At 33.0% G+C, this 24,861-nt stretch overlaps 2 protein-coding genes across 4 annotated transcripts in view; one reads left to right on the forward strand and one right to left on the reverse strand.

The window, feature by feature from the left end:
- The window catches only part of LOC124363240 (protein tramtrack, beta isoform-like), a 46,501-nt gene extending 44,116 nt beyond the window's left edge, over positions 1-2,385 (reverse strand). The window contains exon 1 of one of the 3 annotated variants that reach the window (XM_046818418.1): positions 2,249-2,385. The gene's annotated coding sequence lies outside the window, so the exon portion shown is untranslated. Of the gene's footprint in view, positions 1-2,114 lie in introns of all 3 variants that reach the window. The other 2 variants (XM_046818435.1, XM_046818426.1) reach the window with 2 other exon arrangements.
- Positions 2,386-14,437: 12,052 nt separating this feature from the next.
- Positions 14,438-24,367, forward strand: LOC124363253 (large proline-rich protein BAG6-like). Its single transcript, XM_046818450.1, has 4 exons — positions 14,438-14,590; positions 14,851-15,048; positions 20,538-20,672; positions 24,188-24,367. The coding sequence occupies exons 1-4, from the start codon at positions 14,489-14,491 to the stop codon at positions 24,350-24,352; spliced, it is 600 nt and encodes a 199-aa protein (XP_046674406.1). The 5' UTR covers positions 14,438-14,488; the 3' UTR covers positions 24,353-24,367.
- Positions 24,368-24,861: the final 494 nt, after the last annotated feature.

The raw sequence follows: 24,861 nt of genomic DNA on the forward strand, positions 1-24,861 counted from the left end.
TTGCTCCTCACACAGTTACAGTTGTTTCTTTCCCACAAAATTTCACATAATAGGTTTTTCGGTACGAGTCCAACATGTTCAAGTCACGAAAAACATGTCTTATCATCTTTCAAAGCAATGTTGTGTAGTTTTCTAAAATTTACTACCATTTTTAATAATCAAATGTTACCTATACAAAACTGAAATATTACATAACAAGTATTATTTGAAAGTATTTACAGCTGTTGATATAGATTATTTAGGTTAATTGTCCAAATAATTAATCAGTATCGATTGATTATATCGATGCTTATGATTAACCCTGGAACTGGCAAACGCCCGATATCGGGCGTTTAAGTCGCGTCCTAGATGGCAGCGCCCGATATCGGGCATTTTAATATGTCTTTTATTTCTCAATATTACGTACTTAAAACACGATCAAAGTGTATCGGTATTGATACCAATCGAAAGAGGAAGGTTCAATTTATGTAAATAACACACTAATAAATAATTTTATCGTTTCGTTACACGTCCATACGTTTTATAATCTCTGAACTGTTTGCTTACATTCTCCCACGTACCGCGCTAGTTGCACGTGCAGCGATGAGTCAACTGGTTCATTCGGCTATTGTTATTTCATCAGCTGCATGGTGTTCTGTCTGGTTTATTGTTTTTTGAGTTCGTTGTAATGATGGTTGTGTATATGACACAATAATAGTAAGTTTTTTGTGCGTGTTTACGTAATGGATCGTAATTTCCACGATCATTCAAGTAACATTCGAGAACTAGTTGTACATGAAATAAGCAATGATGAGGATTCCGATTTAGACATTCAATCAGAACATAATTAAAAATATATATAATAAAAAATAGAAAATTAATATGAACTAATAGTTACAAGATTGTACAAATCCAAGTAAGCTTTTAAATTCTTACTTTTGTTGGTAAGTAGCACTTTTGAATGCCAGTGTATGATTTTTGTGTAGTTTACCACATGTAAAAATAAATACCTTATAAACTACATGTTGTTTTATTTTTACTCAGAATTAAATGCTCTTTCTTTTTTATATTTTGGATTTTGCATATCACTAACAACAACGTTACAAATCAAAAACTTTGAACTAACTTTTCTTTTTTCTAAAAAAAATGTTTTTCATGAAGAGGTAGAGTAAGGATATTTTTTTGTTTTAATTATATTATGTAAAATATGTTCCTTGAACAATGCTGAATAAAAAAATATACAATATGACACAGGTACTTTATAGTAAACATGTAATAATAAAATAAATATAAGGCAATGTATGAAGTACTAAAAACACTCCGCCACTGAGAGAAATATGACCACCATTTCCAGGGTTAAGTAATATCACTTGCCAATTTTGATATAAAAAACCGGGTCCGCTTATCGTACCCTACCCCTTATTGATATCAAGCTGAACAAGTTATAAATATTGTAAGGCTTCTTTAATATCCAAGTCTAGGCCATAGTTGGTTATTGTTGTTTTGTAATGTTATTGTAAAATTTATTTACTTAAAATTGTAATGTACGAGATTCTTCTTGTTATGGTAATTTATTTTAACTCTTATTGTCTACGATTTTTACATACTCTACATCAAATTTGGATAATATATCGAATTGTTCGATAATAGAAATTGAATAACGAGTGTAGGTCGCTTATTAAAGTATCCTCTGAATCAGTATTGGTTGAATATATTCAGGGATGTAAATAAGCAATATAGTTTGTTAATACCAATAAAAAAAATCAGATCGGCTAATCATTTGCTACCCATTAATTAATTACATTACAGAGGCACCGATTTTAAAAGTTTGCTTCTTTAATACATTTACAACAGTAGGTTCATAACTGTCTTGTTCTGCTCTCTTGCTCTAGGTGGTCAGAACCATCACCACTCAAACAGTATCCACAATGGATGTGTTAAATATACCAAATTTAATCATAGGCTACACAATGTTTAGGTAGGAATAGTAGAACTAGCTGTAATGCTGTTCCTTAAACTTAAAAGGTTGTATATATAATTAGTATATAAGTGTTATTTATTATTCAATTTTTTAATCCAGACTAGCTTTAAATAAACGGTATGATTAAATCAAGACTAAAAGTAATACCACTTACTAGACCTACTAGCTGTATTTAACTTGCTAGGCTATATTTGACGCTTAGAACCGATATAAATTCTAAAAACTTAGTTTTAAAACATGTACATCTGGATTTTTATATATTCATAACAGATAATTTGCTTCATGTACCTGGCTTCTTCAATTACAAATGACTAAAATTTAATTAGGTGTTGCGAAAGAAAAAGTATACCAGACAATAATAAACAAATCAAAAACAATGCACAACAGTCAAACTAAGCAGGCTAGCAAGCATAGGTGCAAAACGGCTTAACTGTTTTTCACAATCGTTGTGGAGACTAAACTGTTGTGTTGTGATACTCAACGGTTTTTTTTTCTTTTTGCCTGTTGGCTGGCCTTTACTCAACGGTTGTTTAAAAGATGTTTTGTTTTTTTTTTAACAACACTTTATTTACAATCTATTATATCTAAGAACAATGAGTTGTATATTATTATATACAGAATAAAACATTATAATGAAAATTGAGTTAGATATTAACCATTTTAACTCTGCAATTATTAATTAAAGAACCTAAAAGGTAGTTCCAGGATAGCAGATGGTGGAGTCTGTACAAATTTTTAGAATTATCGAGTAGTTTACCGCAAGGTGGTTTGGATAATCTTCTAATCTTGAAAGATTTGGGACTGAATTTTATAATTTCTTCTTAAAATATAAATAATTAATTTTACAGGTTTAATATTGAATTTTAGTATTTAAAAAATAGAGTGAGGAAAAAACGTCTTAATTTTGTAAAATAGACCAGTATGCCACACCTTATCAAATGATTTACTGACATCTAAAAAGGTAGCCGAACAATAACTTTTATTTTCTAAGCACTCCCGGATCATTTCAACTACTTTATATTATGAACTTGTTCTATTGTGCCATGTTTTCGCCTAAAACCAAACTGATAAGGAGGTACTACAGAATCTTCATCGATTAATGATTGTTATAGTCTTCCCAGAAGAAGCTTTTTAAACAGTTTTGAAATAATAGGTAAGAGGCTTTTTTGGTCTGTAAGAGGTCAGCTAGGTGAGGGGCTTCCCTGGTTTTGGTATGTCAATTAGCTGGGCTCTTTTAAATTGAACGGGTATGTGTTCTAGTCTCAGTATGGCGTTAAATAAGAATGTCGAGAATATCATTGCTCTTTTTGGAAGTTCTTTAAGTATTTTTCCAGTACTAGAGTCATAGCCAGGAGACTTATGAGGATTGAGATTGTGAGTTATAACTGAGCAAACTTCTTTAAGTTGAAATGTTCTTGTTTTTCCTCTTCGTTGTTTACAAAGGCATCAGTTGATTAGAAAACATTGGTGAAATATTCTGCAAATGACTCAGGTTATTCAATGTTACTTTTCGCTTAGTTTTCGTATTTAAAATAGGGGAAATGGATACTTACGCTGTGTAATTGTTTTAGTTACTTTCCATAATGGTTTTATGTATAGACTTTATCTATAGATTCGGTTGCTGAGAGAGACTAGGATACTCTTCAAAAATTAAACAATAATCTTTTCAAATGTTGAGCTGCCCTGTTGAAGTTTGCCTCATCATTTGCATTTCAACTGTTTACCATATTTTGTTTAATCTTCTTTTCTAAGGGTGCGTTCTCAAAGAAAGCTGGTTACAAGCGCATGTTGGCAAGCGCTTGCAAGCTCAAACCGGCGTGAGAAAAGTCTACATTATATCAAGCGTGTGCCTTCAAAGACAAGGCCTGTCTCGACTAGCAAGCGCTTGCTACAAGTTCTGACTAGCATGCAAGAACGTTTTGTACTTGTTTTCCGGCTCTTGTTGACCAAACCAGTCAGAGACAAACAACTTTGCAGTATGCATGTCGATGAACTGATAACTCAAGTCTTTAGAAGAGAGGCTATATGGGACAAACGTCTCAAACTACATGGTAATAGAGTTCAAAAGAGTAAAGAGCAAAAACAAGTAAACTACACACTGTGGAGAGAGTCAAACGAGTGAGACGTGATGACTCTCGTGAAGACGTGAAGCCGTATGGCTTCAATATTGTGTGTTTCAAAACTCCCTTCGACTATTTTTAAGGTATTGTCCCTGGGAACTTTATTATTGCTCAAAAATATCTTTTTCAATCCTAGAGCTACCATTTTGTTTGATTTTTTTAATCCAAATACCACTTCTTTTATGAACTTGAGATGTTGCAAAAATATGGATTTAGTTAGTCCTAGAGACAATACCTTAAACACTCTACAGGTAATTTGAAACACTCTGTATACTATTAGATGTGTTATATTGTATAACTACTTGTAAGATATATTCTAAAAATAAATGTTATGATAAGTATTTATTACAAAAATCAAAGACACTATAAACTCACCTCAAACAAATAACTAGTCGTACTTCGGCATGGATAGTTGCCTATGTCAATTTCCCCAAAACTTGACTAAAACGCTTTCAATTTTCTTGAGGATGTAACTAAACGTGGTTAACACCATTCTCATATAAGAATAAACCTCACTTTGTCAAATTTCAATTGAGGAATTAGATGGTGGTATTCCACAAACCTACCTCTTCCGCGCTTAATTGCATGAACATTGACTTTCCATCTACGAATTTTTAATTCTACATTTTCAAGTAAAAATAACTCTTCATCACTTGATGAAGACATTGTCTCAACGACCGCTGAGAAAACACTAAGTTTGAAATGCAAGCGTTTGTTGTGTACACACAACAAAATTCTCAAGCGCTTGGAGCAAGCGCTGAAAATAAGTACTTGTAACCAGCTTTCTTTGTGAACGCACCCTAATCCACGTTTTCTTAAAGTATTTAGGGTAATATAACCCTATCTTGTTAACTTTTGAAGAACGAACGGTCTAAGGATGTAGCCTCTTTGGCAGAACATTACAAAGAATCAATAAAGTAGTCTGTTGCATTTTCTAAATCCTCAACACTTTTCAACGACATTTTCACATTTACATTTTTATTTAATGAATCAAGAAATGGAACCCAGTTAGGAAATTTGTTATGTAACATTTGACTTGACTTTTTGTAATACTTTTGTGCTTAAATTAAGTATAATTGGTGAATGATCTGAAGACAGATCAAGGCAGGATTTAATATCTGTGTAGTTTTCATTTATACCTTTTTTAACAAAAAGGCGAACAAATCTGGAATTTTTCGCATATCACTTGGCCCGTATGTAGGTTCACCCGTAGAAATATGATTGTGATGATTATCATTTAGAACCTTTAATTGTTTTCGTCCTCTAGGAGTGGCCAATCGAATACTATTCTTGGTGTTTCGCGTTGTAATCACCTCCTGCTTTAAGTTTATTTCCCAATGTAGTGAAAAACTGTTCAAATTGTTGTTTGTTTATAACATGTCTGAGGGGACAATAAATTGCTAAAAATGTAATAGGGCCTGGCCAATCTTCAAGAACAATGCTGGAAGCTTGAAGGCGGTTCTCTCTAAAGCTGGGTAGTTCATAATGTTTAATTGTGTCCCAAAATACTGTTCATGAAACTCAAATCTTAGAGTGATAACTAACCTGTTCACGGCATGAAGTCAGACTAGAGAGAATGAACTCAATAGTTTGGGTTTATGGATGAGAACACGTTTTGGTTTTTAAGTTTTTATGTATTATTATAATTTTAACGCTGTACTTGTATACAATATTCTACTAACATATTCTATACTTGTAACATATAATTATGGCACATATCAGACCAATAATGGAGTATTCAGTTGTTGTATGGTCTCCTCATCAGATTGGACACTGTTCATCCTTGGATGCTGTGCAGAGACGATTTATTAGGACGATTGGAGTCAAGTTCGGATACAAATACATAGAGATTGACATTCAAGCAATGGAGTGTTGTCTAAATTTACCAACTCTTTCATCAAGAAGAACGCTCATTGACTTGACGTTCCTTTACAAAATTCTTAATAACACCATTAATTGTTCCGAGATACTTCAAATGATTGATTTCCACGTTCCTCGGTCGGCGAGACATTTCCAGATGTTTATCATCCATCATCTCTCGACAAACTACCTTTACCACAGCGCTATTCCAAGATTGATGATGATTGTAAATGCAGTCTCTGCAGATCTGGATTTTTTTGGGATGCCCTTGTCATCATTTAAGAGGAGGGCAGCCACTATACTGCACGAGCTTGATTAGTTTATTGTTATATAGCCAGATGTCACTGTTATAATAAAATTATTTTTGTTACTTCTATTATTGTTACATTTATACATAGTCTACTTACGTTTTCCCTTAAGAATATTATATATTTAATTGATCATTGTTGCTCTTGTTGTTTACTGTTAATTTGTTATTGTTTTAGCTGTTTTGTTGATCTGATTAGTTTATAGTTATGGTGTGGATGTAATTTTGTTGAATTTATTGATGTAAAGAGCAAATGGTAGTCATCAAGAAACCAAATATTGTAAAAAGGTGTATTGCCGTTCATTGTAATAAATAAATAAATAAATCCTGTTATCCTTTTAAATTATCCATCATCAATGACAACAACGAGAAGGATACATGTTAAATTTTCTTTTAGTGATAGATTATTGTCATTAAGTCATTGTGATAATCACAAATATAAAGACAAATAGATATAAGATAAATATAAGACAAATTTCAGTTTCATCATCATCACACGTGTCAGTAGCTCAAGAGGACTGTCAAAGTAATGATGAAATGGAGACCAGCTTCTCCTTTATATATATAAAAATTCACTTTTCTATTTCCATAGTGCGTAATTTATTTTTTGTTGTATCCACCTTGTGCTTATAGATTTTGGCCCTCTATGTCTAACGATTGTCATTTTAGTATGAAGAGAGTTCTTGTGTTTCACTGGTTTGTTGTTTTTCTTTCACATACGAAAGACACGACTCCACACGACGCGTTGGTGTTGGTTTTGCCATTTAGAAATCAGTTAATGACTTGTTAAATATTTTTGTGTTCATATTTATTTTTCAAAAGTTAAATATGTCTTTTAACAGCTATTGTGACAAGTAGATTTGTTTTAAAGTGTTTTCAACCAAGCCTGAAGCTCTGTAAGATTGTTGGGATATGCTATTGGACCGTCTAAAAGCAGAAGCAGTACTAAATTAGACAAATCTTTTGATTTAATTTTTCCTTTCCGGTTCTGCATAAGAGGCAAGTGACATATCTTTCATATTTGTCTTAAATCTTTGTTAATTTACTATATATAACTTGGTAGGTAAGAATAGTTAAAAATGTCTCTATAAATTTCCATTGGGTACTTAACTATATCATGAGACTGATCTCATGACATGATGATAGAAGAGATGTAAGGGTAGGTAGGAATATTTATTGTTGAGTTTACACATTTTGGTTAAAAGGCAATGGAATCTTTCTTCACAAAGTTGTTTTATATCTGGAGAATACATATGTATCCTATGTAACTAGGGCGGGGTTGAAGAAGTTAGTATGCTTATGCCTAGACTTGGTAGGCTAGTTATAGGTCAATCTTTCAAATGTGAACAATTTAGCTAATAAATTACCTATGAGTATAGTAGCCTAAAGTAGGAATGGACTTGGTTTACTACTAATGTAAAATTCTTGGAGGGTTCATTATGTGGGAATGTTTTCAAATATTGGTAATACCTAGCCTTATTTGTAGTTTTCTGGGAAGCTACCAAGTTAGATATGACATTGATGTAGCCTAGATAATGTTTATTTAGTAATTGTATATAAGGTAGTACTGCAGATTTTATGCTGGATGATTTTAGACACAATTTCAGTAACATTTTATCATTTTTCCTGTTAACTTAGTCACCAGGTTTAGTGCTCGAGTAGTTATAGCTTATACAGGTAGCCTATGATATATGAGTCTGGTTTAGCTGCATTTCAATAAGAGGTCGGCAACCTCGTATTGGTTGCTGCTGACATCAGCCGTTATGCCATCTTTGGATACCTTAAATAATAATGCTGCAATCAGGGGAATTTGACCCAAATAAAAGATTTTTGGGTAGGGTATGATAAGCGGACCCGGTTATTTATATAGAAGAATGTCATCATCGATACCTAATATTCGCATCTCAAATCCTAGACTATCAATCGATATAGAAGTATCTGTAGTCCGCAACAACAAGCATTTTATGTTTTAAATTAAAATGTTAATTTAATATTAACAGTGATCAAACAAATTATTATAACCAAAAATTAAGAAAACTGAAGACGACCATATTTGCTCCTCTCACAGTTTCATTTGTTTCTTTCCCACAAATTTCACATAATGGGTTTTTCGGTACGAGTCCTACCTGTTGAAGCCACGAAAAACATGTCTTATCATCTTTCAAAGCAATGTTGTGTGTAGTTTTCTAAAATTGACTGCCATTTTTAATAATCACATGTTACTTATGTAACATTGAAATATTACCTTACGTGTATTATTTGAAAGTGATTACAACTGTTTGATATAGATCATTTAAGTGAATTGTTAAAAATAATTAATTAGTATCGATTGATTATATCGATGGTTATGATTGAGTAATATCGTTTGCCAATTTCGATATAAAAAAACCGGGTCCGCTTATCGTACCCTACCCGGTTTTTTGTTAATTTAGACTTTCTAAGCATATAAGTTCATATCAGCCTGACACAAAGGGCCTTCACTGCTGCCATAGCCTGCACTGATGGCGGCATATGAAAAAAATCCCTTGAAGTAGTGCTTATTGGTAAAAAATCAAATTTTAAATGGTCTAATCAAGAATACCTCTCGCCATTACTGCTTTATAGGAATCTCAACTTGAAAAAACAAACAAATAAAATGTAATTAACTTTTACCTTGGTATGGTATTAGTTGTGATGAAAAAGTTTTAATGCTGGTTGAACATTAGCGAAGCTTATCATTCAAGTGGCCAAATAGGGTACGGGTCCAATAAGCGGACCCGGTTTTTTATATTGAAGAATATAATCATCGATACCTAATATTCGCATATCGAATCATAGACTATCAATCGATATAAAAGTAATAACAATCATATGTTTAAATTAAAATGTGAATTAAATGATAAACAAATAAATAAATGAACATAACCAAAATCAGGGAAACTCATAACTTTAACTAAATGAAACAGAACGAAAAACGTTTTTACTAAAGTTGTGTCCACCATTACCTTCTTCTTTTTGCATCTGAAGACGACCATGAGTTAGCTCCTCTGACAGTTACATTTGTTACCTTTCCACAAATATCACATAATGGATTCTAACCCAACATCCTGAAGCCATAAAAAACATATTTTTATCGTCTTTTAAAAGCAATTTCGTGAAGCTTCCTAAGATTGACGGCCATTTTAATACACAATGTTACGTGAAATTTAAAAATATTACCTTGTATTATTTGAAAGTGTTTTACAGCTGTTCATATAGATTATTTAAGTTGTTAAAAATAATTCATCAGTATAAAAAACATATTTTATCGTCTTTTAAAGCAATTTCGTGAAGCTTCCTAAGATTGACGGCCATTTTAATACACAATGTTACGTGAAATTTAAAATATTACCTTGTATTATTTGAAAGTGTTTACAGCTGTTCATATAGATTATTTAAGTTGTTAAAAATAATTCATCAGTATCGATTGATTATATCGATGGTTTATGATTAAGTAATATCGTTTGCCAATTTTCGATATAAAAAACCGGGTCCGCTTATTGGACCGTACCCGCCAAATATTGTAAATTGGCCTAACCATAACTTTCTACTATCTTTAGGAAAAGTAGTTCCACTTTCAATGTTCTAAAATTCATTATTTGTCATTTTCATACCCTAAAACCATATATTCTTTTGTTCAGAAGGACGATAGCGATAGATTAATAACGCAAATCTCGTTTGCAGTGTGGATAAAACTAAATTTAAAACAATAAATAGTTTAAAAACCAAACATAAGTTTAATAAATAAGCAAATTGCCGTAAACATCACTTCATAGGTATCTACTATGTAGTTACATACCACATGGTAATTTCTTAACTCATAAAAATAGCTTTCTTGATTTAAAAATAACACACGATACCATGACGAACTTATACTCTCACTCCGAAAAAACACCATGACCAATTAAATAGGATTAAATTAATTTCCTAATAGTAGCTGCCTAGAGGCTACAGAGTCTTCAAAGCTTGTATAAGCATCACAGGAGCGATGAGCTCCTGCCCAACCCTGACAATTGAAGCGGTCCTGGGATACACTCCTCTGGGGCAGGAGGTGACAAAGATAGCTGCTCTAAACGCAATGAAGCTTTTAGGAACAAAGGTAATAAATACTTACTACCTTCTCAGAAGGACACATGAAAATAACGCAGGAAATGTCCTGAGGCTGAAATGCTAACCGATGTGTCAGAAGCAATGGTTAAAAAATACTTCTTTGAAAAACCATATACTGTCCCTATTGAAGAAAGGGAGCAATGAATTAAAAAGGAGGCCTACCCTACAAAAGGAGTCCTGAAGTTTTACACAGATGGTTCACGCCTTGACTCTAGGACGGGATTTGGAATATACGGACCAGGAGTTAACCTAGCAGTGCCCCTAAGAAAAATATAAGTTAGGGAGGCACAAAGGTCCTTTTAGGACTAAGTACGGAGACAATTCGTCTCCCTCAGGATAAAAAAATTCCTAATATTTTAATTGCTCACGTAATTCACAATCAAACACGTAAACGTCTGTTCGAAACTAATTAACTGTATTCGGGTTTATGCGCCATGATTGAGTAATAAATTATGCCATTGTTGAAGAGGCTGCTCAGGACGGTAGTTGGTAATTAACTAAAGTGTTCTGACCACAGAATACTCAGATAAGCTGTCTGGTGTGGATAACACTGAAAATCATAGATAACAAGAAGCACTGTTCACAAATTTACATTTACATTTGAATTATTAAAAAAGTATGGTTATTTGAGATTCCCATCCCATATATATTTTATTCAAGAGGATGAGCAGAATACTTTAATAAAGTTAAAATTTTGATTGGCTACTCTGGCTGTTAACCCCACTGATACCAAATAAAACAAGAAATATACAAATACAACAAGTTAGAAGTAGCCTAAGCTAGACCACATGTCATGTAATAGGCCTTCACTGAAGCTGCATGCAAAATTATAGCTTATTTCATTCTCAAAATGTTCTGTGAATACTCTGTAGATAGACAATGATTTAGACGAAATTTTACATCCACTTTGTAGAAAAAAGAGAAATTGTGTCAGCCTACTCAGTGACAAGCTTTATTACTTCTTTTTATCCTATGAATTTAAACATCACATGTTAGAATATAATTATTGTACATATTTCTTTCCAAATCTGTTTGTTCTGTGATTTTCCCGTTGCCATCATTGTTATAAGACCTATGTAAAAATATTCACTAATGCTCAGCCCAATCCCATGAGAGATATGCACCATCCCCCCCCCCCCCACCCCCCCCCCCCCCCACCCCCCCCCCCCCCCACCCCCCCCCCCCCCCACCCCCCCCCCCCCCCACCCCCCCCCCCCCCCACCCCCAAAAAGCTGGTCCCAAGATACGACAAGGTGCCTTAATAATAATGGAAATCATGTAGAGAAGTAGAGGAAAGAATGCTCTTTCAGATAAATAAATGTTTTGTTTGAAAAATTTACCTGTTGATTTTTTATATCAAAAACGGTACTTATTTTAAAAACATGCCTCGTAATTTTGGGCGTGTTCTCATATATGTTATAAAATAAGAATGTAAATATTGATATCTTGGTAATTTGTATAAAACTATTACTATTATTTTGTATAGAACTGGTTAGAAAATGTTCTTTGTAATGGTCTGATGTTAAATAAACTGCTTTTGTGCAAAATGGCTATGAAATAATCTGGTGCCAATATCAATAATATAAAAACTTTTATAATATATTATGAAAATATAAAGTCTATATTCCTAGAACTCCAGTTATCAGTGGGATAAATTTATTAATATAATTTTACCATTGCAGTGTTTATATTCATGAAGCTACACTCCGAAGAAAGGACATCCGTTATTACAACTTCTGTCTTTTTACACATTTTACAAACAAATGAAAGTTATCTACCATTCATAATTATTTTTATTAGTGATATCCGTGTTGTCAAATGTGCTACTAATGAGATGCCCATTGTTGACTATCCTTATGCCACACAACTTAATTAGTAGCTGAATTTCTTTACCTTCTATGCATCTGGAAATAAACTCTTAGTAAGTTAATAGGTTAATAAACTTCCAGTAAAAGCGAAAGAGATCAACTAATAGAACAATTTTTGTAACAATGGTTCAGTAATACAGATATTTTCGTTATGCTGTAGAAAATACTCGTATTTTGCTGCGATCAACGTAAAATGTAGGGACAAAATCTTCATTGGCATTTAAAACCTTCACAAGTTGTTGCAAGTCTAAATGAACTAATATACTATGGTGAATGTATTAGCTACACTGGCATTTATGAACGTCAAAACAAATTAGGAAATTGTCTTACTTTCGAATTTGTAGCAGATGGTGTAGTCGCTACAATCCCTGCTACTCAGTCACCATTGTCACTTTCACATTCATTGTCTACGGCGTTTCTATTAGTACAGAGAGTGCTGTAATTTAGTGGAAAGAATGTAGTGTAACGTGATACCAGTAAATGAAATTTATTGTTTTTCTTGTTATCATTAAATTCGTTGGTAAATTCACAGATTTATAGATGTGTCACATTGCAATTAGACAGTGAGTTGCTGAAAAATAGAATAACATTGAAATAAAATCAGCTAATAAAGTACGGGTTCTTATACTTTTAAGGCAAAGTAAAAGTAAGATAACCCTTTTACTTCTTTTTCTATGGGGCGGCCTATTGCCATGCGCTTAAGCCTCAAGGGCCTTTTGCGCAGACCGGAAAACACACTTTATGAGAGCCATAGAATGGAATGTTGGCTTTAATTTGATGTTTCCTATAGATCATTCTAATAATAATGGCATGATTTGTAATCTTCTAGACCATTGCTTTCGGCTTCCAAGTACTGGGGTAGAGCGCACCCATAAAAACTGTTGTTGCTGTAAACTGTGAAAGATCTAAGCCAGAAGTAGAGAATATTCAGTCAGAATTGTATGAGCTCTTATTGAAGAAAAGTTAAATTATAAGAAGTGAAAATAGATGTACTTTAGAGATATACACAAGATGTCTACATGCTAAAGGGGACTAGCCGTGAAAATATTTTTTTATTAATCATTGAATAACATGATGTTTTTGAATCTTTCTTGCTCAATTAGAAGTTAATGAAAAACATTTTATTACCTAATACTGTTTTTCATGAAAGATTTGACATTAGAAAGCTAAACACTCAAAAGTAGTTCAGGTAGTTGTCATATATATATATATGAATTAAAGCCATTTTATTTTCCTATGTTCGCTACATGCACTGTGTTTTTACTGACAGTAAGTGGAATAACAGTTTACACCAACACATTTGCTATTGTTTTGAATAACTGCTGCTATTTTTCTAAAGTTTACTCCTGCCGCTTACTATGCTGTTACTAATTTTTAATGCTATCGCTAACAAATAACAAAGAAATTATTAAAAAACAACAAGTAAAAATATGATAATCAGATAAAATACTTATAAAACACAATACAAGTTAGTAATATGTGTTTTTAGTTGTGAAAGATAACCATTTACTATAGTGTTTAAAAAAAATAAAGATACAAAATTTATTTTAATTTTAATTTACAAGATGCGATGAAGAAATAAATTTACTATAAATAAGAGATCACGGCAAATGTCAGTCAATAATAATTTAGCAATATTGGGGTTTTTCATAAATGGTAACTTGTAATTTTCACTTCATTTACCACATTCATTTTTACACAAACAAAGAGGATAAAACCTATTGATAATTATACATTGAATCTCCTCTTGTTATTGATACCAAAACTATGATGATAATTTTTCTTTTTGTGCTAATTTAGTGAGTAGACCATGTTGCTTCATTAGATGTCTACCCCATAGACTCAGTACTAGGGATACTATTAATACATTTTAGTAATATTAAAATTATTTAATTATGTTTTCTAATAAAGTACTGGTATTTTGATCATTGCAATCAAAATTAAATTTCACTATTGTTTGACATAACACCACTTGTTTGAGTGGAATAATGAAATTGTTTTGCATAATATTTCTTCAAATTAAAAATGAGTGATTATTAATAATTTTTATTTGAAGCTTGCTTAGCTGATTTTTTCATAGATTAAACTGTAAGAAATGTAATACTTTTGGTTAGAGGACAAAAATCATTGAATAGAATGAGACATTCTTAACAAAAAATTTGGATTTTTTTAAACCATAAAATAACTAAGTAGCTAATAACTTTGATGGTTGATTTCAGATCAGGCATCATTTCACAGAAATCTAATGAAAAAGTGTGCCATGTATGTGCGTCAACTCTGTGCTATCCTCCAGTACTGCTGTATGGACGGAGTTACTGGGCTAGAGAGCATTCTTCGTGCTTTTGTTGTAAGTCCTTAATACGAGAGGTAGTTTAACTGAACAATATAAGATTCTATAGAAGTTAATCTATTCCTAAAACGTAATTTTGAGTTAGTCTTGTGTATTCCACTTTGAAGTAAAATTGTACTACTGACTTTGACTTACATTAACTAGCAATTAACTCATTTACCATTTTAAATTGTACTTTTTAATGAAGCTTAATGTACTTACAAATTTCTGTTAGATTTACTACTCACTCAAGTGTATGGAAATGTTGACTTTATTAGAGTCAGATGATAACTAGTGGGCCGGGAGTGATGCAGGAATTGACGATGTCTCATTCTATCATCAACTTCCGCTCATTTATCAGCACATTGAATGTTCCCGTGGAGGACATCAAACCATTCCTGGTGAACCGCACCAGTGGTCCCCCGACTTCCCCTCAGCCTGCAACTTCTCCCCCTCTGGTCCCACCTGCTGCAGAGGTCAGTTCACCAATGTTTTATATTTTATAACTTGTTATTTATACCCTGTACAGAGTGTCTACTGGTCTACTAACATGACTACTGATTTGGGAAAAGCTTAACATTTTGTTTTGCCTATTGATAATCCATAATCTTGTAAAGAAATTATGAAATTTAAAATATTCTGACTTTGAAAAGTTTTAAGCATTGTGGTTTGTATATAATCTGATGAAAATTCAAAGTTTGAAAGTTCAACATAATGTATACGTCCAAACTTGTGTTATAAAAACACTAATACCATTTAGTTGCAAAGAAATAACTGGGCACGGTCTAACTGCATATATGACAGTTGATTTTTCTCATACCATTGATCTAAACTGCATGCTTCTTCAGAACCACTGAAGGTTGTATAAACTGTAATTTTTGTACTATGAAACATTTCTTATCAAGTGTTTAGAGAACAAGCAGTGAAATTTGTTTGCTATTTCAGTTTCAGAAATTACATTAATTTGTCATCTTCATACTTTTTAAACTAATGGTTTTTTTTTTTGGTTCAGAATATAATAAGGATTTCTGCAAGGTAGCCCTAATTGATCCATTAACAATGAATTCAATTTAGCTACCCCTCTTTAGACATTTTGTGGGTGATTTTATACAGTTACCTTTGATGTGTGAATCTATTTGTGCCTTGCACATAATGCAGACAAATCTATTTTACTTTGATTACTTATTCTTCAAAACTTGTTAAACAAAATTTAAGTTCCAGATAATATAATTGAATTCTGTTTATTCTGTAAGCATATAGTACAAGGTCATTTATGAAACATAAAAACTGATAAAAATGGTTTTTTTTAATAAATTAAAGCTATCTATCCATACGTCATAAAAGATTATTCCAACGAAATCAAATTTAGCTATTGATTTATCCAACCAAAAGCTTTTTCCATTCCCAGCTCAGGTATGGTGTAAACACTTTCGGCAAAACAGTACTAGTGCTAAAACTGCTTTCATTTGGCAAAAGAAAGTAATTAGAATTATTGCAAATGTTGGCAATAATTGTCAGTTTCTTGTGTCCCAATTTAAAAAAAATTTTGAATTAAGACCCTTTCATCCCTGTATATTTATTGTACTTTAATTAGTATCAAAGAACAATTAGACAGTTTTATTAGTAGACAAGAAATACACTCCTACTGTACAAGAAAAAAATATGTGCTTGAACAGATGAATGTTCGATTGGAGAAAACCAAAGGCACTTTTATTTATATGAAGATTAAACTTTTTAATAAACTTCCTGAAAAAGCATGGCATGTGTATATTAGTAGATTTTAAAATGTTGTGAGTAATTTCGCTTATTGATAACACATTTTATTCTTTAAATGACTACTTAACCTGTGATATTAGTACTTTAATTTTTTAATAGTTATGATTTTGTTATTAGTTATGTCTCTTGTTATTTATTTATTGTTGTTAAAACCTATTATATTGTTAATTTTTGTTTGCTGCATTGTTATCTATTTATTGTTACTTTTTATTAGTTTTATTGTTATATATTTATTGTTTTTATTTACTATTTAATTTATTCTTTATATAATGTTTTAGATATGTTATATGTATATACCTGTGTATATATATATATATATTTAACGAAATGCTGCTAATACCATATTTACTTTTATTTTCTTTTTAATGACCAAATTGTGGCGTTATTCACATCTACCATATACATATAAAATTTACTTTGACTTACTGTCTAATCATTACATTTGTATTATGGGATTTTAAAGGTGTGATAGGAGTAGGCCTTTTAGATATAAGAAAAAGTGACATGTCCATTGCATTGCCAAGTGCTTAAAGACAAAGATTTCTTATACAGGGTGCGGCAAAATAACCTCCCTATTTTAAAATGCTAATAAAAACCACAGTTTTTTTCAAAAAAACAAATTTATTCATTTTAACTTATTCTATGACATGGGAAGTTTTTTCTACTTTCTTTTAAAAAGAATATCAGATAAGTGGTGGCCGTGGTTATCAATAAACTGTTGCAAGCGAATTCTGAAACTGTCGTGGACTCTCTCGAGCATGGCTTGAGATATGCGCAGAACTTCCTCTCGTATAGCTTGCTTGCTTCAGATCTTGCAGGTTTCTGGGGCGATGTTTGAACACATCGGCCTCTAAGTAACCCCACAAAAAAAGTCACATGGGGTTAAATTGGGTGATCGCGCTGGCCACACAATGTCCCTCCCCGAGAAATCAATTGGCCAGGAAACATTTGCCTGAAAATGTTCATTGCCATTCGGGCAGTATGTGCTGTGGCACCGTCCTACTGGAACCACACATTCTCGAAAGCCCTCTGTTGTAGGGCAGGTTCAAAAATTCTGCTAGCATGTTGGCATACATGTTTGAGTTCACAGTAACAACATTGCCATCCTCTTCAAAAAAATGAGGGCCAATGATTCCACATCGTGATAACGCGCACCAAACAGTCACACGTTCACTATAAAGAGGCCTCTCATGGATTTCCTTCGGATTGTTTTCACTCCAATAGCGAAAATTCTGATTATTCACACTTCCAGACAGATGGAAATGCGCTTCATCACTGAAAAAAAAACAACAGCGTCTGGTGGGAGACTTTCCAAGATTATTTGACACGCTTCCATATGACTCTGCCAATCACGTTGAGACAGCTCTTGGACAACAACCATCTTGTAAACGATGGAAATGAAGATCCACGTGTATGGATTCGACGAAAACTACTACGTCGGACATTCGAAGGGCGGGCCTGCATGTTTGCGAGCTGATCGTTTTGAGGAGACTGCAAAACTGATTGCCTAACCGCATTAATGTTTTCTGGTGTACGAGCACTACGAGGTCTTCCATCTCGTTTTTTCACAACAGAACCAGTTTCTTTGAAGTTTTTCACCCACAGCACAATAGACTTGCGGCCGGTACTGAATCACGAGGAGGAATTTGAAACCGCATTCGGAATTCGCGTTGAGCCATGATAACTGATTCATTGCTAAGAATGAACGCTTCGGCCGCATAACCTCTCTGTGCACTCGTCCACACCATGATGGCGACTGACGACTGGTGCCTACGGGCGGAGTGTCACTTAAACTTCCCCCTCTCCTGCGTCGATTGCGGCTATCCCCACCATTCTGAGTGCCTCCCTCTACTCACAATAAAGCAATGAAAATAGGGAGGTTATTTTGCCGCACCCTGTAGTAGGGCAACGTTTTCTTGTAATCCTGGATTTTGTACTGCTCAGTTACTTAAAAAAAGAGCCATCAGAGTACAGCACAAATGTTTACCACCTTAATTTTAATTCTGTCTCACCATTGTTGCTGTGCTGGTATAGCAAGATCAGTGATTCAGGAGTTGACATTGATGTTGTCATGGTATTTAACATATGTCTATTTACAGCATACAGCAACAAATGGTATTTTGTTCATGGAAATAAAAATTCTGGAATAAGTATATTGGAATAAAAATATATCTTGCATTTTATTCTTTTATCTAAGCAATGTACAGGCCATTTTTTTCTAAATTCCTCTTCTGGATGTTGTGTGATTCAATATAAAATCTACAAATATCCAAATATTATTCTTCACAAACATTCACATTTCTAGTATTAATAGAATTCAGTGAAGATCAACCAAAAAGTTGCAAACTTGCATTATTTTAATAAGCATTCATACAGAACATTGAAAATCAGTAATATTCTGTTTGACGTTTAAAGTTAACCCCATACTGAGTAAAACTCTTATGGACAGACTTGTTTATTATATTACAATAGTATTTTTATATTAGGTACTAATTTCATGATATATTTGTTAGTATACCAAAATGAATGTATGTTAGCCTAATATCAAAAGAGCTATGATTTCATATCTATTTTACTAACTCATTAATATAAAATCTAAAAATATTTTTAAAATACTTAAAATTAAATAAATTTAACTTTGTATTGGGCTACAGAACAATAAATCATTTGATCTGTATTCATGATAATCTTATCTAGCATTGAGTATCAGCTTTATTAAAAAAAAACCAGTTCATATTTGTGAATTCCATAATCTTGTAAAGGATTTGTTCAACCAGTCTTGTTTGAGGTTTTATTTGTTATTTGTAAAAACTACTGGTTTTTATATTAGCGATCTAGCCTCAAGAAAGTTTTGATATATAATATACAATAATACACCTTTTAACCCATTGCGGATCAACGACGTGAGGGTGACGCGGAGCGAGGCGTGGACCAAAAGCACAATGACGTGACCCTCACGCGGATGACGTGGTACGGATGACTCATTTGTTTTGAACGCTTATCGCTGTTATAAGTCTCGGAGATTATTTATAGTCCGTTTTCCTGGACTGGCTTCCTATCTTATCTTTGGTACCTGTCCACAAATACTCCCCTCGTTATCGGTCAATAACGTTTTTATTTGCGACAAATTGTTTGTCTGAGTCGTACAGTCGTGGCGTTCGATTTTCCTTTGCCTCGTGTGCGTGTACGTAAATAAAATGGGTGATAATTTACGATCATCTGAATTAGATAGACTATTATTAGAAAGTGGAAGTGATATCGATAGTGTTATTGAGGATGGAGACGATTCTATCACGCATATAATTGTTTCCGTGACTATCACACCAAAATCCATTACTAAGACAAAGACAGTCTCAATATTTTGTAAATATTAGATTAGTTGTTTCTTGAATTGACAGTTTTATTAGAACATTTTTTTATTGTGTAAAACGTTTGATCCGTCCTATATCAAACAGCTACAACACGCAAAAAACGTAAATAAAAATGTTATGTACCTGTATTTTTACATTTGTTCTAGTATAATATACTTGTCTAATATGATCTGTATAATGTTTATATAACATAAATAACAACATAAACAAACAAAACATGTATAATTATATACGCTGGCCTAATTAGCGAGCGCGCTAAGCAGGCAGGTAGGCGTGCAAACACTGCGGGTGCTGCGTTGTAATACGGATTAATTCGTACTCTAAGGCCCGCGCGCGCGCCGTTTTCACGATCCGCAATGGGTTAACACTTTTGGATAGATTTTATTTTGTACAATGCACATTTTGAATTCAATGAATTCATCATCAGATACCTGGTAATGATGAATTCATCATTATTGTATATTATAGTGGTTTTTATTTTACTTACCATATTTCATGGCTACACTACCAGCTATAACTTGTACACCATATTTTAATATCACAACTCTGACTGCTGCCACAGTTTTAATAAATAAAACATTTGTTTTAATTTCCACTTTTATGTCTAATAATTATTGTCAATAGTGTAATAAATTAAACTATTAATATTATTGTCATCCTGATTTTTCCTATGTTTTTAAGTGTTACTCTATATATAGGCTACTCCAATTAAAGAGTTAAAATATTTAAGAAATATTTTTCTATATCAGAATCATTTTTATCAAAGATATACTTCACATAAGTGATTAATATATTTTCAATAATGTTTTACTGTTTAGCCAATGGAGGTGCAGGAAATTGAAGAGGTGGAGATAGAGTCAACTCCAAGCTTAATCCGTGAGCCTCCTGTGGGTGACGTTCCACCACCACAACATATCAACGAAGTAATGGGTTGGCAGAATGCTCTGCCTTCTGTGAGTTTTCAGTCATGTTGTTTTAGTTATCAGAGTAATTAGTTTTGCTATTTAACCCTTATTTTCCCAGGGTTCCCATTAATCTGGAACTTTGTATACTTTCGAAAAGTGCCGGGTATCCCATAGCGGGAGACCACGTAGCAGGTGCGAGGAATGCTGGGTCTCCTGTAGCGAGAGACTTTGTATTTAATTTATGATATAACAGTGTCTTTACCTTACTGGCTTATACTGTATCCAAAAGTTTCATGGTTAACGAAAGTACTAAAAGAATATTCTCCCTTGTTTCTTCATCATTTCCAATTAAACTTAACATCTGAAGCTCTTACCCATGAAAACTGTAATAATATGCACCCAAAATATCCATACTTCCATTTCTAAAATATGTAGATCCCTATCATTTATTACACCATAAAAGCTGAAAAACTAAGGATTTTGCCATTAGGATTTGTCTACAATGGTTTAAAATAGTTCAATTGTTATTGAAATCGATGTAGCTATTCAATCAATAATTAATAAATATTGGAGGTAAATTCAAGTTGTTTCTCAGGCACTTATAAAAACTGTTTCACTCTCCGACTTAACAGCCTCAAAACACTGTTCTTTAAACTTATATCTAAAATCTATCAAGAGATTTTATACCTTTAATGACTATCACTTATCTCAGGAATGATTAGAATATTATTTAAATGCCCACGATTTCCCTGTTTTTCAGTAGGAAATTCTGTGTGAAGGCACACCGTTAAACGGTTACATCCCACCGGCACTCAATTAAATAGGAAAAGAATGATTTATATAAGTGTTTAACCCTTTGCATGCCAACGTACCGGTATTACGGCCGTCGGCTACTCAACTGAAAATCGCCAACGGCCGTAATATAGGTACGTCACGTTTTTCGCCTGTAATTTTCTTATAGTTCATTTTATTGCCGCGAAATTTTGACTAATCGATAGTCGATTAGTTGCTTTGCAACCACAAAGTAGTTAATTCGTTTATGGACTGTTTGTTTGGTCGTATTTGAGCTTCGCAGCTGTTGAATTGTTTGGTCGAGATTGAGGTTACGTTCGTGTTGCTATGCGTTGTTTACGTTTGTAATTCTCATTACTTTTGTTGTTAGGGCATTTTTACTATGCCCCTTTTATTAGATTCATTGGTACTTTGGGATTATACAGACCACACCCAGACATGAATCGTTATTTGACATTTAGCTTCAACTGATTAATAGATTAGCGTAGAACAATATTTCGTCGATATAAAACAGGAATTGTCTTATCGCAAACCCCTCCCCATCCTCAGACAGTTGACATTTAGCTTCTACTGATTACTAGATTAGCGTAGAATAATATTTCGTCAGTATAAAACAGGAATTGTCTTATCGCAAACCCCTCCCCATCCTCAGACAGAGGTCAAAGTCGAGCAGTGTAGTAGATAACGTGATTGCAGAGTCTCGCCGCCCGTTCGCTTTGTTGTACTTTCGTATTTTACCCCTACATTTCTCCAAACACAAAAATTCAACAAAAACAAACATTACCAAACAAAAACTATACTCTTTATTGAAAAAAACACACAAAACTTGTTATTATTCTTGATCAAACTCCGCCACCCAAAATGCGAGTGCCTCCGGCCGAAGGTGCTTCCGAAGCTCGCGCTGATGTCAACGAAAGAAAAACATCCCTCGAGATAGTATATATCAGTAAATATAATTCTAGAGGGGCTGATCAGAAATATAAATTGAATTGTAATGGAAAGGCAATTATGTACCGTGCAAAAAACTTAAATAATCATGTGATGCCGCGCGGCCTGCCGTAATCGGGATTCTCGAGAAAGATAAGATAACAGCGACCACAATACCTGGAAATGCTTGTTGATTGATGGAATGTTAGTTCTGTTACTCAAATACATCGTTTTATAATGTTCTAAGTTCATTGAAAAAAGTTTAAGCGAATCTGACCTCATTAACAATTGATAATCTTTGTAAGTTTGTAATTTTGTAATTAAAAAGTTGTTTTTTTCGTTCTACAATGTTTGTTTATAATATATCTATAAATTTATATTTTTGTGTTCTTCATAGTGGTGTGGTTGGTATAATCCCAAAGTACCGATTTGTATAGTGTCAAATATTGATTTGTGAATATAGTGTAACATTACATACAACGTCCATGCAAATTACAAAAACTGTGCCCGTGTCACATTTAGTGAAAAAAATCATAACTGGACTTCTATATAAGGTAGGCTTTTGAAATTTTGTAATTAAGTTAAGGGTTAGATATAGTTTACTAGGATATAACAGGAAATCAGCATAAATTTTTTTTAAAACCACTTATTTGTGCTAAAAAAAATGTTTTTTGGAAATTTTAAATTTTTTTTTCTTAATTTTAAACTTTTTTATAAGTTTAAATTACATTTATGCAACTAAAATTTACCAACAGAACAAGGGCATTTCATAAGCAAAATAATGGTAAAAAATCATCAATATCTGTTAAAAAATAAAATAGTTATGATACATTTAGTGAAAGCTTGCAAAACTGCTGAAAATGCCCTTGGCGTTTCTGGGTAGTACTTTTGGAAAATGGGCTGGCATGCAAAGGGTTAATATATCACCATATTGTCAGTGTATAATTTGTTCCTTTAATGTTAGAAATTTGTTAAGGCATTCTGAGAATTTATGTACAGTCAAGGAAATCTTGAGAAGGGAAATACACTTTATATTTTTGAAGGGTTAGACACCTTTTGTTGACAAATAAAAAAAATCTTATCCAACCTCTCACTCGACTTTTATGACAACTGCTATTATTTATTTGTACTAAAGATTAACAATTCACTATTAGAAAACTAGAATTATTTTAGAGACTTACAATATGTTTTAAAACCAATTTGATTTTTCATTACATCAGATTTAGTGTGTAGTGACAATGAGTCTTAAGATCTGATTAAATAGTAATTTCAATAAGTGGTTAATCATACTTACACCATATTTTACTACACTGTCACAGTCCATAATCTTTCAACACACACTATTCACCACTTATTCAATAGTAGATTTTCTTGTATCTGCACTGTCTTTCCATAAAGAAAATAGAACCAATTTTCCAGACATAGCACAGTAACCACATGAACACTTGCAATGGTAGCCACTCTTAAACTGACAAAATTATTGTGCTTATTTGGGAATAAAGGTATGGCTATAGCACAGTTAGTTGTGCAAAGTTGGGAGTTAGTTAAGTTATGGCTGTGACTATAAGAAACCAGTTTGAATATATAGGCTGTTTCATCATAGACAACAAATATTTCAGGAATTGGTTCAGTGTATCAAACAAGAAAATAACTCGGTGAAGCATATGTCAAAATAAACATGTTATTTTCTGTCTGTCTATTTAAATATGTTTTTTAATAAAATATTTTGTTTATTTTGTCTAACAAAACTGTTTGGTGTAGAGCAGTTTTACTTTTATCAAACACCCTGTATGCTTAAGATAATATTTAGAAGTGTAGCTAATGTGGGAATTTTGTTGATGAAGGAATGGGTGCCAATAATCAGTCAAGACTCCCAGCGTCAGAGACGCCAAAGTCCACAAGGTCCATTCAGTGACGCCTACCTGTCTGGCATGCCCTCCAAGCGACGCAAACTCATCACCTCTACTAAGCCACAAGGGAATCTGTCCCAAGTAATTTCAGGTCAGTAGATAACACGCAGAACATACTTCACCTAAATATTAGCACACTTTAAACATCAGAACACTTTCAAGTTTTATGTTATAATTACTTACTAACTCCCATGGAAATGGATACGTAATGGTATTTGGTTTCAAGTACATGCCTCCATCTCTCCCGGTTTACAGTATCCGCTTTCACTCTTGCCAGTTCTCTAACATTTATTTGGTCCATCCAGTGTCTCAGGTTTCCTGCAAAGTCTCTTTCCTCTTAGATTTTGTCTTCATATGTCCTTTACCATTTCCCCCCCTCTCATCTAATCACATATCCCACCCACCTTATAAAAATTATAATAGAAGTCTTTTAACCATGCCTTTCCTTATATGGTAAGTCCAAGTATTTTCCTTAAAGCTTTGTTTTCTAAAGTTCGTAGTTTCATTTTTACTCTTTATTAAGTGTCCAAAGCCTCTGCTCCACAAAGAAGGATTTGGATAAAAATAGTCTTAAATAATTTTAATTTTTTTGTATGTGACTATAAAGT

The sequence above is a fragment of the Homalodisca vitripennis genome, chromosome 1 (assembly GCF_021130785.1).
Source record: "Homalodisca vitripennis isolate AUS2020 chromosome 1, UT_GWSS_2.1, whole genome shotgun sequence".
NCBI classification, from domain to species: domain Eukaryota; kingdom Metazoa; phylum Arthropoda; class Insecta; order Hemiptera; family Cicadellidae; genus Homalodisca; species Homalodisca vitripennis.